The sequence below is a fragment of the Mesoplodon bidens genome, assembly GCF_964165515.1.
Source record: "Mesoplodon bidens genome assembly, chromosome: 14".
Taxonomy (NCBI): domain Eukaryota; kingdom Metazoa; phylum Chordata; class Mammalia; order Artiodactyla; family Ziphiidae; genus Mesoplodon; species Mesoplodon bidens.
Genome location: NC_138170.1, coordinates 10,650,994 through 10,664,619, shown reverse-complemented (window position 1 = coordinate 10,664,619; position 13,626 = coordinate 10,650,994). Strand labels below are relative to the sequence as shown.

Genomic DNA, 13,626 nt, shown 5'->3' with positions numbered 1-13,626 from the left:
ATTTTTATCATTACGTAACTTCTTTATCCCAAAAAAGTTATTTTGCCATAAAATCTATTTTGTCTGATAATATTATAGCTATGACATTTATACCATTCTCTTTTGTGACTTCTACTTTTCCTGACTTTTCTGTGTCTTCTTTCCTATTTAGATTAGTATTTTTAATTTCATTTTTTCCTTTACTATTTTGGAAGCTTGCTTTTATTTCACAGCTTAGCCTTACAGGTCTAACAAATTTATTTAAAAATCTAAAATTATTGGGACTTCCCTGGCGGTCCAGTGGTTAAGACTCTGCACTTCCACTGTAGGGGGCATTTGTTCCATCTCTGGTTGGGGAACTAAGATCCCACATGCTGCATGGTGTGGCCAAAAAACAAACAAACAAAACATAAAATTATTCAATATCTTTACTCCTTCCCAAAGAATGTTAGATCAAGTATGTCTTGTTTTCAGTATCTCATTGCTAATGGGAAATAAGGGAAGGCATGTGAATCCCCTTTGATCATCTTAACTCCAATGACTTCCCATTCATTTTTCATATTACTAATGTAGAAAGTTTTAGTTTTATCTTTTTAACTCTCCAAATTCAGTATTATTGTTTATTCAATAAGCTTTTACATTAACCATATGTTCACTAAATTATTTGTCATGATTTCTTCTTGTATCTGAGGCCTTCCTGCAAAGATCATTGTTATTATTTCTAAAACACATTCTTAAAAATTCTTTAGTGTTAATTTGTTGGGGGATTTTTTTGTCAGTTGTTAGTTAGTTTTCCCCTGAAGATGTCTTTATTTTGCCTCATTTGGGGATGATAATTTAGCAAGGTATACAGTTACAAGTTAATAGTTTTTTTGTTGTTTTCTTTTCTAACCACTCTGCAGATGTTCTTTCACTTTCTTTCATCTTCCATTGTGGCTGTTAAGAAGGGTACTGTCAGTCTGACTGTTGTCTTCTTGTATGTAACCTATTTTTTTCTCTGGTTACGTTTACAGTATTCTCTGTGTCTTTGATATTTTGTACTGCCACTTTAATGCACAGTTTTAAAAATTTACCTTGCCTGCAATTTATATACTTCTTGAGTCTTAAGATTAATATCTTTGATAAGTTGGGGAAATTCGCAGCTTTTATCCTTTCAAAATCTTTTCTCTCCAATAATTTTATTTCAGTCTTTCTGAAACTTCAATTAAACATGTAATGGATATCCACATTCCAACATCCATGTTTCATCTTCTTTCCTGTATACTCACGTCTTAGTTTATTTCCAAAGCATTTTGGATAATTCAGATCTATCTTCCTACTCGCTTATTCTTTCTTTAGTAATGTGTGATCTGTTGCTTAATTCATTCACTGAGGTTTATTCAGTGACTGAGGTTTTTTATTTGTTATTTTTTTTTACATCAGAAATTCTTTGGTTCTTTTTCATTTTTGTGGTCTCTTGTTCAAGTCCCTCTTTTATTTCTGTGAACATTTTAAGTGTAACATTTTTATTCTGCATTTGAGAATTCTAATATCTGATGTCCTTTGGACTATAATTATGATTCCTTTTAAATTTACTCTTGGCCTTAGATGTTTGTTTCCTTGTGCATTTGGTAATTCTTGTTTATCTTAATCTGTAGGAATACTACAGTGCCTGGATTTGGGGTATGTTCCTTCAAAATGAGCTTACTGTGCTTCTGCCAGGTACTCGTGATGTTATCAACCAAGGAAGAGTTCAAATTAATATCTAGGGTTGGGATTTCCAACAGTATGTGAGTAGTATAAATTTAAACCCACATGAGGGCAGATTTATAATTATGATTTTTTTACTGGCATTTTTTCTTATTAAAATTTATTTATTTATTTATTTAGCTGCACCACACGGCATATGGGATCTTAGTTCCCTGAGCAGGGATCAAACCCATGCCCCTGCAGTGGAAGCACTAAGTACTAACCACTGGACTGCCAGGGAATTCCCTAATTATGATCTTTTAAAGAGGTCTTCTACTTTTTTCATCAGAGCTGTGGCCTAAAACAAACATCTTCTTCTTGGTCCCCTTTGCTAGCAGATAAGACTTTTCTTCTAGCCTGTTCTTTCACCAAGGATGAGGTCTTAATGACTCCTATCTTCAGCGGGTCTCAATTTTTTTTTCTTTTTTTTTTTTTGCGGTACACGGGCCTCTCATTGTTGTGGCCTCTCCTGTTGTGGAGCACAGGCTCCGGATGCACAGGCTCCGCGGCATGTGGGATCTTCCCGGACCGGGGCACGAACCCGTGTCCCCTGCATCGGCAGGTGGACTCTCAACCACTGCACCACCAGGGAAGCCCTGAGGCTTCATATTCTTTTTACAGTACACAAACAGGGTTCTTGGCTTCTGTTATTGGCAGATATTACTGATTTACTTTTTTGAGAGATCAACCATGCACATAAAATAATGCTGGCTGTATGTTATCAAGACTCTCTATGTGTTTGCAGTGAGTTTTTCAGAATATCCAGTCCACCGTAATGTTGACTGTGTGAGTTGGATGCTACTCTTCCATTTCTGATACTGTGATACTGATTTTTGGAGACTTTAATAAAGTATTCCTTTAAAATTCAGCTCGTTTTTTTTTTTTTTTTTTTTTTTTTTTTTAAGTTCAGGCTTTGTCTCTGCTGTGCTGTGGAGAAATAAGGAAAGGCATGTAACCTCCCATGAGAGGAGCTTTGGTGGTGGAAATGGTGCTCTAGATGGCAGTGTGGGATGGTTGCAGTGATTACTGTGACTTCCCGGGAAAGGTACATCCTCCAAGCTAGAGTCAGTCCTCAGGTATCTACTTACCCCTCCCAAGTGGAAACTGTCCCTACTTTGGGGCCACTCATGGAGGACAGAAGCTTGTTGTTGTTGTTTTTAAAGGATTCAGCTGACCAGTCTGCCTCCACCCTCTATCACCTTCTTCTTTAAAGTGGGGGACCCATGTGTATAAATGAGGATTGTTACAGGTTGAAATGTACCCCTTCAAAAGATGTGTTGAAGTTCTAACCCCAGGTACCTCAGAACGTGATCTTATTTGGAAATAGGGTCATTGCAGATGTAATTGGTTAAGATGAGGTCATGCTGGCTTAGGGTGAGCCCTCAATACAATATGACTGGTGTGCTTATAAGAAGAGACACAGAGGGGAGAACATTGCTATGGCTGAATTGTGTCCTCCCCCACTGCATTATATTTTGGAGCCCTAACCCCCCATGTGATGGTATTTGGAGATGGGTCCTTTGGGGGATGACTAGGTTTAGATGAGGTCATGAGGTAGGGACCTCAGGACGGGATTAGTGCTCATAGAGGAAGCAACACTAGAGTTCCCTCTCTCTACCATGTGAGGACACAGCAAGAAGGCCAAGCCAGGAAGAGAGCTGTCACCAGGCTGGCACTTATCTTGGACTTTCAGCCGCCAGAACTGCAAGAAAATTAATTTCTGTTGTTTAAGCCACCCAGTCTATGGTATTTTGTTTTGGCACCCCAAGCTGACTAATACAAACACCACATAACAACAGGGGCAGAGACTGGAGTGATGCAGTGGCAAGTCAAGGAAAGCCAGTGATTGATGGCCATCACCAGAACCTAGGAAGGGGCAAGGAGCAATTCTACCCAGAGTCTCAGAGGGAGCATTGCCCTGCTGACACCTTGATTTTGGATTTCTAGTCTCCAGAACTGCGAGAGAATAAATTGTTTTAAATCACCTAATTTGTCATACTTTGTTATAGCAGCACTAGGAATCTAATACAAGAGTCATTGTAAGGTTGGTGGAAGAAGGTTGCAAGTGGGGAGATGACTCAAGGTCTTTCTTTGCCTTATCTCAAGTCATAAACTGTGGTTAGGAGTCCCTCACACCTGAAGGTTGGTCAGAAATTAAGAAATCCACTCCAAAATTATTATATAAGGCAAGGGAGGGGATTCAATTTCCCAAAGGTCAGTTTATATCTAACATTTTCAGAGTCCATCTGTTGTATAAAACAAGGTGTATCTTGTTTTTATTAGGTCAAAATTCCTGCCAGGAATTGGGTTGTGACTTTCTTGCCCAAAGCATTTCAGTTAACAGTCTACCTGGTGAATGGGGAACAGTTGTGAGCCAGGAAGCTCACTAAGGTAGGAAATCTTACTGAAATGAGCAAGGACAGTCTGGGGAATGAAGGGAAAACAGTCCTTTCTATTTCTCATTTCAAATTTAGGGAAATACTTAAAGCATCAGGCATTGAGGCAACTTTCACGTCAAAGATATGCATCTATATATCATATTTTTCAGGGAACTGGAGGAGAATGCATATAAAACCTTTTAAAATGTGTGTGCATAAATGTCTATGTGAACATATGGCAAGGGAGTGTGATCCTGTTAAATACTTGCTGTGTTTGGCAGGAGCAAAGAGCTAGAATGCCTGCTCACTTAGTTCTTCCCACCCCCTCAGATGTGCGTCTCAGCAGGTGGGAGGATCCGGTGCATGCTTCCTGAGGTCTATGTAGGAAGGACAAAATTCAGCCGCAGCCACAGCTTTGTCCAATGCCAAGGCAGTATCAGGACACGAATAGAAAGTATATGTTGCTCTAAGTGTGGAGCCTGGAAAATGCGTGGAAGATGCATAGTGCCCTTCCAGTCGCTGAGGAGCAAATGCACTGATGTGTTTTTAAGGCTCTGTCGGTAGCTTTGGGCTCTGTACTTCTGTGAGATGCCACAAACCAAATCAAACCGTCCTCCGCACTCTGTTTGGCCTCTTTGTCCTCGATGACCAACTTTAGAACAAATGCACCTTTAGGAAATGAAGTGCCTGTGGCCCCAAATCTCCAGCCCCTAGTAACTGGGAAGGCTCTTAGGCACATGGGGTTTCTTTTGCACTGGAAACTCTTCACCCCTCTGCTAGCTCAGCCTTCAGGCCTCAGCTGATACAGGCACACCTCAGAGTTATTGTGGGTTCGGTTCCAGACTGCCACAACAAAGCAAGTAATGCAAGAAAGCTTGTCACACGAGTTTTTTGGTTTTCCAGTGCATATAAAAGTTATGTTTACACTATACTGTAGTTTATTAAGCATGCAATAGCATTATGTCTAAACAAATGTACATACAAAAATACTTTATTGCTAAAAAATGCTAACCATCATCTGAGCCTTCAGCAAGTTGTATTATTTTGGCAATAGTAACATCAAAGATCACTGATCACAGATCACCATGACAAATATACTAATAATGAAGAAGTTTGAAATATTGCTAGAATAACCAAAATGTGACGCAGAAACATAAAGCGAGCAAATGTCATTGGAAAAATGGTGCCGACAGACTTGCTTGATGCAAGGTTGCCACAAACCTACAATTTGCAAAAAAAAAATGCAGTATCCGTGAAGCACAATAAAGCAAAATATGCTCAGGGAAGAGTCACTGAACACCATGTTCTTCCTATAGTCAGAATTTTACACGTTTGTGGTAATTCACTCAATTTTATTTATCACCATTGTTTAGTATCTGTCCCTCTCATCAGATTGTATGAGGTTCTTTTTTGTTCATCGTGGTTTTCTTACAGCCTATAGAATGCCTGACACATAGTAAGCATTTAATAAATATTGTTGACTAATTGGAAGTCCAGTGACCTCCCACCTGAAAAATTTCTGCCTTATAGTTCATTCTCAAGAAAAAAGAAGAGGGATATGATGAAGGAGACTTAAAAACATTTCTACAGATTTCTCATCTTCAGAGAGCTCCATCACACTAAAAAAAAAAAATAAAAGGAAGGGAGGAAGGAAGAAAGGGAGACAATTCAATGGAAAATGGGCAAAGGATACGAAGAGGCAATGCACAGAAGAAATTCAAAGAGCCAACAAATATACCAAAAGATGCTCATCTAGACTAGTAATCAGAGAAATGAAAATTTAAAACAATATTTTATATCCTCGAGCTGGCAAAAATGTTAAATACTGATTAAATTCATTGTTAGCAAGGACTTAGGGAATAGGGTACTCTCACACACCCTAGTAGTTCAAACTGTGCAACCTGTATTGAGAATACTGGTAGTACTTTAAAATTTTAAACTGTGTCTTTATTGCTAAAGGGGAAAACTGGAAACCACTTAATGTCATACGATAAGGAAATGGTTAAATAAATGTTAGTACATTCCTGCTTTGGAATCCCTTAGCTCTAGATATTAATATCAATGAAAATCTATGTAAAAATTTTTTAAAAAGAAGATTGCAAAACAATATGTACAACATGCTCCCAAATAAGTAAAAATATATATAAAAAATTCTCCAAAGGAAAGATCACAAAGAATTCACACAAACTATTTAATATTATAACTATAAGTAGTTTGAGACCTTTTTCCCTGAGGAAGTGAGTTGTAGGTTTTACTTTTTACAGTGAACATATACTGCTATTTTTTTAAAAAGAGCTTTATTGAAGTATGTTGACATAAAGTATACATAGTTAAAGTGTCCATTTTTATTGAAGTATAGTTGATTTAGAATGTGTTAGTTTCAGGTGTACAGCAAAGTGATTCAATTTTGTATATATATGTAATCTTTTTCAGATTCTTTTCCATTACTGGTTATTACAATATATTGAATACAGTTCCCTGTGCTATACAGTAGGTCCTTGTTTATCTATTTTATATTTAGTAGTGTGTTTCTGTTAATCCCAAACTCCTAATTTATCCCTCCTCCTCCTTTCCCCTTTGGGAACCAAGAGTTTGTCTTCTATGTCTGTGCATCTGTTTTTGTTTTGTAAATAATTTCATTTGATCATTTTTTAGAGTCAACATATAAATGATATCATATCATATGATAATTTGTCTTTCTCTGTCTGACTTACTTCACTTAGTATGATAACCTCTAGGTCCATCCATGTTGCTACAAATGGCATTATTTCATTTTTTATGGCTGAGTAATAGTCCATTGTGTGTGTGTGTGTGTACACTACATCTTCTTTATCCACTCACCTGCTGATGGACATTTAGGTTGCTTCCATGTTAAAGTGTCCAATTTTTAACACTGTAGGTATCTGTGAAACTATCACCAGAAACAAGATAATATCCATCACCCCCCCCAAATATTCCTTATGTCCCTTGGCAATCCCTCCTTCCTGCCTCTTTCAAAACCAAGCCCTGTGCCCTAGCAACCACTGATCTACTTTCTGTCACTATAGTTTGCATCTTCTAGAATGTTATAGAAATGAAATCATACAAAATGTACTTTTTATTTTTCTGGCTTCTTTCACTCAGCATAATTGAGATTCATCCATGTTGTTGCATGTATCAAGTCTGTTCTTTTTTATTATCTACCACAATTGGTTTATCCACTCACCTGTTGATAGACATTTGGATTATTGCCAGTTCTTGGCAATTACCAATAAGGAGGCCTGTACAAGTCTTTGCAAGAACATACTCTTCTCTCCTCTTGGATAAATAGCTAGCAGTGGAATGGCATGAGATAGATGTACATTTATCATTTAAAGAACGTGCCCAAATATTTTCAGAGTGGTAGTACCATTTTACATTCCCACCGGAGATGGGAGTATGGGGTTGAGGCACTAAATGACTCTACCCGTCAAGAGAGGAGGTAATGACAGCAGCCATCAGATCACCATTGTAGGTTCAATCAGAGATTGCCCAGGTAAATGCGACTAGTCCTTTTTAGTCACAGAGTCCTCTGAGAATTTGATTAAGGTTATGGTCTATGTGGACTGCAGGACCACACACACACACACACACACGCACACACACGCACGCACACACACACACACACACACACACACGCGGCAGGTAGGAATTATTCACGCTGGAAATGGCGAAGGCCCGAACAGAAGCTGTGACACTTGGGATGAAAGGGGAGGGCTGGAGTTTAAAACAAAAAGGAAAGTTACAATTGTTGGGACTTGGTAAGAGGAGCAGGAAAGATAATGTCCAGGTTTTAGTGACTAGGTCACGGTAGTGACCACAGAGCGGAGGAATAGGTCTGCCGGGAGGAAGAGGTCATTTCTGGCTCGCTGCATGTGGGGTGCCTACGGGACAGGATAAAGATGTTAGGAAAGTGGTTGTAAAAGTATTGTACCTCGTTTGATGCCACAACGTACAGGTTTAGGTGAGCAGGCACAGCTGTAATCACCAGGTGTAGTCAATAAACTCGCAACTTTCAGAGGAACCGCCTCTACGCGTCAAGAGAACACACCTGGGCCCACAAGTCCCCTCCCCGAAAGTGCGCAATCGCCTCAATCTTTCTAACAAAACTCCGCCGACCCAAGTCTGCGCATGAGTTCGGCGCATGCGCACCAAGGCTCCCCGCGGCCGCTCCCTGCTCCTGGCGCCCCGACTCCTCGCCTCTCAGCGGCCCCGCCCAGGCGGCTGCCCGTGACCTGCCTGGGTGCAGGGAACGGAAAGCCGGGAGGGGTGAGACGAGTTCAGTTCGCCATGGGGCTGTTTGGAAAAACCCCAGAGAAGCCGCCCAAAGAGCTGGTAAGGGCTATGGCGGCGGCACCGGAGTGGGTGGGTTTGCGTGGGGTGTGATAGAGTTGGTAAACGACTGGACGGTCTCCCCCCAGCGGCTGGCCAGGTGCCGCTCGGCCCCCATTTCCGGGGCCTCCCACTCGACTGAGGGGCCGGAGGAAGTCTCTTAGGAAACGGCTGTAGCGAAAGAGAACCCTGGTATTCCACTCCACAAGGGAGCCGAGGGCCGGGTTAAGACTTCCTCGGCCTCGGCTCCGGGCGCGGAGGCAGCAGCGTCGGCCTCGCCTATGGAACCCTTTCCCCGGCGCGCGTTGGTACGTCCCGCCCGGAACCTTTCCCTGGCGCAGGCCCCGCCCCCTCACTCCCGCCCGCGGACAACTGGCGTACCCCGGTTCCGAGCGTGGTACCCCGAGGACCCCGTCCCCGCCGCGGGACGGTGCCGCCCGTTCCCCACCCACTGCGCCGTATTGAGAGGGAGGCTCTGGATCTCTTTCCCCTGCCCTCCAACGTTCTGTTGACACCAGACGCACAATTATAGCAGGGTCCCCACTCGGAAGAGTGGTACAGGAGATAACAACTCTGCGTCTGGCTTAGACTTCTGAATCTGCCTGTCAACTGCGATCACGTCGGGATACTGTGGAGCGGTTGAGTGCCCTGTGGAGTCCGTGTGCCTAAGTTTGTAATCTGGTTCCGCACACATCAGCTTTGTGATGTAGGCAAAGTTAATGTCTCTGAGCCTTTGTCTTGGGTGTCAAGTAGGAATGATAATAGTATCACTTAAGGGTCATTGAAGATGAAAGGACGTTAAGTTTTAGCTAGTAGTGCTAGTTAGGGTAAATTTGTGTTTTTGTTTTGGGCCGCCCCAGGCTGCTCATGGGATCTCAGTTCCCGACCAGGGATCAAACCCTGGCCTTGGCAGTGAAAGCCCAGAATCCTAACCGCTAGGCTATCAGGGAACTCCCAGGGTAAATTATATATTCTACAACCTTGCTGTCATTGGCAGGCAGATTCTTAACCACTGTGCCACCACAGAAGTCCAACCTTGCTTTCAAAATGCAGACCAACCATATCGGCATCACCTGGCACCTTGTTAGAAATCTTGAGCCCTACTCGAGACCTACTGAATCATAATTTGAATTCTGACAAGATCTCCAGTGATACGTATGCACATTAAAGTTTGAGAAGAATTACAGCACCCAGTACAGACTTACACATAATGGGAAACAAACCTAAAATCTTTCATTTAATAAATAGTCTCACATGTTCAGCTCTAGCAGACCTGTTTTAAAAACCAATGTCGTGAGCTTCCCTGGTGGCGCAGTGGTTGAGAGTCCGCCTGCCGATGCAGGGGACAGGGGTTCATGACCCGGTCCGGGAAGATCCCACGTGCCACAGAGCCACTGGGCCCGTGAGCCATGGCCGCTGAGCCTGCGCGTCCGGAGCCTGTGCTCCGCAACGGGAGAGGCCACAACAGTGAGAGGCCCGCGTACTGAAAAAAAAAAAAAAAAATGTGCATCATGAGGTTGTTGGCACGTAAAATATGTGTGGATGTTGATCGTATTTGTTAATGATGGGTAGTAGAACAGTAGGCACTCAATAATTACTAGTTCCCTCAGGCAACTTACGCAGTTTTACTCCCTGGTAAAATAAAAATTGTGGAGCTTAAATGAGGTAAGAGTATGTGACATTACTTTTCAAACTGTATAGCATTATATAGATGCACATTTTGTGGCATGTATATATTCTGAGGTGCTTGTTATTGTAGAAGTGTATTTTTGACGTTAGGAAGGATTATTACCTTTAGTGTTTGGTCTTAGGTTTCCCATTCATAAAATGAGAAGATTATGGGAAAACAGTCTCATTACTTTTTAATCTGTTCTTAGTATATGTATTACTTGAATAGCACTGAGACTGCTTTTAAATGATAAATGTAATTGCTAAGAGCTCGAAGATTTTATACTCTTCCAATAGGGTAGCCTACCTGTGAAAGTAAGTTAAAACGTGAAAATCACAGGGTTGATGCACGAGATTGTTTTTTTAAATGTGCCTGCCAGAAGGATATTATAAAGATGAAATAAACAGCCACAGAACGTATCGTCTAGCAAGTAAGATATGCATTTCAAGAACAAGTCTGGATTGGGTATCATATATATAGTTACAGGAGTTCAGAGGTTGGAGTGATCACTCCCAGACTTGTGTGATTAGAAATGATTTGGGGGACTTCCCTGGTGGCGCAGTGGTTAAGAATCTGCCTGCCAATGCAGGGGACACAGGTTCGAGCCCTGGTCCTGGAGATCCCACATGCTGTGGAGCAGCTAAGCCTGTGCACCACAACTACTGAGCCTGTGCTTTAGAACTGCGAGCCACAACTACTGAGCCCACGTGCCACAACTACTGAGGCCCGCGCGCCTAGAGCCTATGTTCTGCAACAAGAGAAGCCACCACGATGAGAAGCCTGTGCACTGCAGTGAAGAGTAGCCCCTGCTTGATGCAACTAGAGAAAACCCGTGCGCAGCAACGAAGACCCAATGCAACCAAAATTAATTAATTAATTTTAAAAAACGTTAGAGTGAAGCTGTACATTTAAAAAAAATGATTTAGCCCTCCACTATCATATTTTCCACACGCCTCCTGCCTGTGAATTGTTTCTTGACTCTCTCTCCTTTTTTAAAAAAATATTTATTTATTTATTTGGTTGTGCCGGGTCCTGGCTGCAGCACGAGGGATCTTTGTTGTGGCATGCATGTGGGATCTAGTTCCCTGACCAAGGATCGAACCCAGGCCCCCTGCATTGGGAGCGTGGAGTCTTAGCCACTGGACCACCTGGGAAATCCAGGTTCTTGACCCTTTCGTAGGAATTTTAGTGTTAGATTATTTACTTTAACTGGTACTGGAGATACCCTGCCCAAGATTTTCTTCAAGTTCCTCTTCCTGACAGTACTCCAAGCTATCCTTTGAGTTCTAATTACACCTTGTTCTAATTTGTCAGAAGAGTGTCTCTGTTTGCTTTACATTCAGCTTCTACCAAGCTCTTTATACCTTGTGATTTATGAGGAAATGGTTTTGTCACCTGCCACAATTATTTAGCATTGAATTTGTAATTCCAGAAAGTGCCAATAAAGCAGGAATTAGAAATACTTTTTTCTCCGTAGAGCTGTGGAAGCACAGGCAAAGTATCGAGAACCAATATATGAATAAGAAGACAAATAATGTCTGACATTTTAGTTTTAGTTTGGCATTTTTTTGAGAGGGAGAAGGAGAAAAATTAAAAATTCAACTTCATACAAGAAGCTAAATAATGGAAACTTAAAAAACAAACCAAAATCCAAGATAATGTTGGCAGAGAGAGAAGAGTTAGAAGAAAAAGAGAACCGACTAAATGCTGTAGAGTCAGCTGGGCAACTCTTGAATTAGGATGAATTTATAGTATGCCTTCCACTGGGGACTGGAAGATGAGGTCCCAGCACAGAATAAGCAGGGGCCAGGTGCAGCCATGCCACACCATCATCATTGTCATTTAGGCCATGGTGACAAGTCAGGTCAGGCAAGTCAGGTCATGTCACATATACATATTTATGTTATGGGTGATGACCCCAGAACTTTGGTAAAGAATGCAGCACAGAGTAGGTGCTAAATAAATATTGTGTGATGAATGAGTATCAGAATAAGATAAAGTAAGGTTTCAAGTCAAGTAGTTTTAAGATGAGCAGTGTTTCAAGGGATATTCCAGGGAAACATTAGCTGTATAAGGGGCTTTACAGACTAAAGTCTTTGCCCCCAGCTGTCTCAGATACTTTGGTGGAGACATCTTAGTGGTGAAACTTGTTCTATCTTAAAGTGTCCAACTAAAGACTGGATTGGGCCTGCTGAGGATGAGCCTTGTAATCCATTTAGAAACTGAGACTGCCTTAGGATGGGAATCAAGAGGACATGAGATTATGCTTGAAAGAGATTCTTCTCTTGGACCCAAGGTTCTGCTGGAAAATTGTGCTGTCCTTACTTAGGGACTTTGCTAATTTAGCCTTTGGGTAGAACATGTAGTCACCTTTTATGGCATCAGAATTCTGAAATCATGTAAGTAACTTATATCCATAGACTGAGTCATGACACATGGTTGTGGGTTGCTATCCGAAGGGGGAAGAAAATGAGAAAGGGAGATGGAGGAAAAGAGAAGGCTTCATTCACTTAGTTCATACAACAAACGTTTATTGAGATATTTTAGTGTATATTGGGTTGACATCAGGTTTGCAAAAATAAGACACCGGAGGACAACTTCAAAGAATACCAAGTTTTGGGGGAGGCTGACATGTGAACAAATGCTTATATTTTAGGGTAAATAAGAGCAATAATATAAGTATGTACAAGATCTATGATGTCACAGTGTGTGGGGGGAGTAACTTACTGTTCAGAGTAGGGAAGAGGACCTGGTCAGGGAGGTTATCTGGGTCTTGTCACAAGAGGCATTAGCCAGGTGGATGGGTTGGTATAGGACTGGGAAAGAAGAGGCATTCCAAGCAAAATAAACTGCAGATGCAAGGTATAGCAGTGTGGAATGGAGGTTGGAGGAACCAGACAAAAGTTTAGAATGGTTAAAGGATGCAATAAGGTTATATGTGAGTGGGATGCAGGAGGAGTGATGGCAGTGGTGAGGTGTTAAATTGGAGAGGCAGGTAGAGGGCAGATTAATGAGGGCCTATGTGTCATGCCTGCGAAGGACGGGGAGCGTTCAGAATAGTGGTCTGGAGCAAGAATTGGAGGGAGGAGGCTTCGGTATGGAGCAATTAAGTGGCCCAGATGAGAGATGATGCCGGTCTTAACTGAGAGCAAAAGTGGGGTTGGAAAGGATAGGAGGAGTTTTAGAAATATTTAGGATATATATTTAGGATAAATATTTAGGATATAAATATATAAATATTCAGAAATATTAAGATATATATATATAGATATATATCCTAATATATATATATATATCCTAAATATATATAATATATATATATCCTAAATATATACATATATATCCTATATATATATATATCTATATATCCTAAATATATATATATCTATCTATATATCCTAAATATATATATAGATATATATATATTTAGGATATATAGATAGATATATATATAGGATATATATGTATATATATAGGATATATATATATTTCTAAATATAAATATTTAGAAATATTTAGGAT

General features: G+C 41.0%; 1 protein-coding gene across 1 annotated transcript in view; it reads left to right on the top strand.

Annotated features, from left to right (window-relative positions):
* Positions 1-8,274: 8,274 nt before the first annotated feature.
* The window catches only part of CHMP3 (charged multivesicular body protein 3), a 58,222-nt gene continuing 52,870 nt past the window's right edge, over positions 8,275-13,626 (top strand). Inside the window, exon 1 of the mRNA XM_081254225.1 lies at positions 8,275-8,438. Within this exon, the coding sequence (XP_081110351.1) occupies positions 8,394-8,438 (45 nt within the window). The 5' untranslated portion in view covers positions 8,275-8,393. The remainder of the gene's footprint in view (positions 8,439-13,626) is intronic.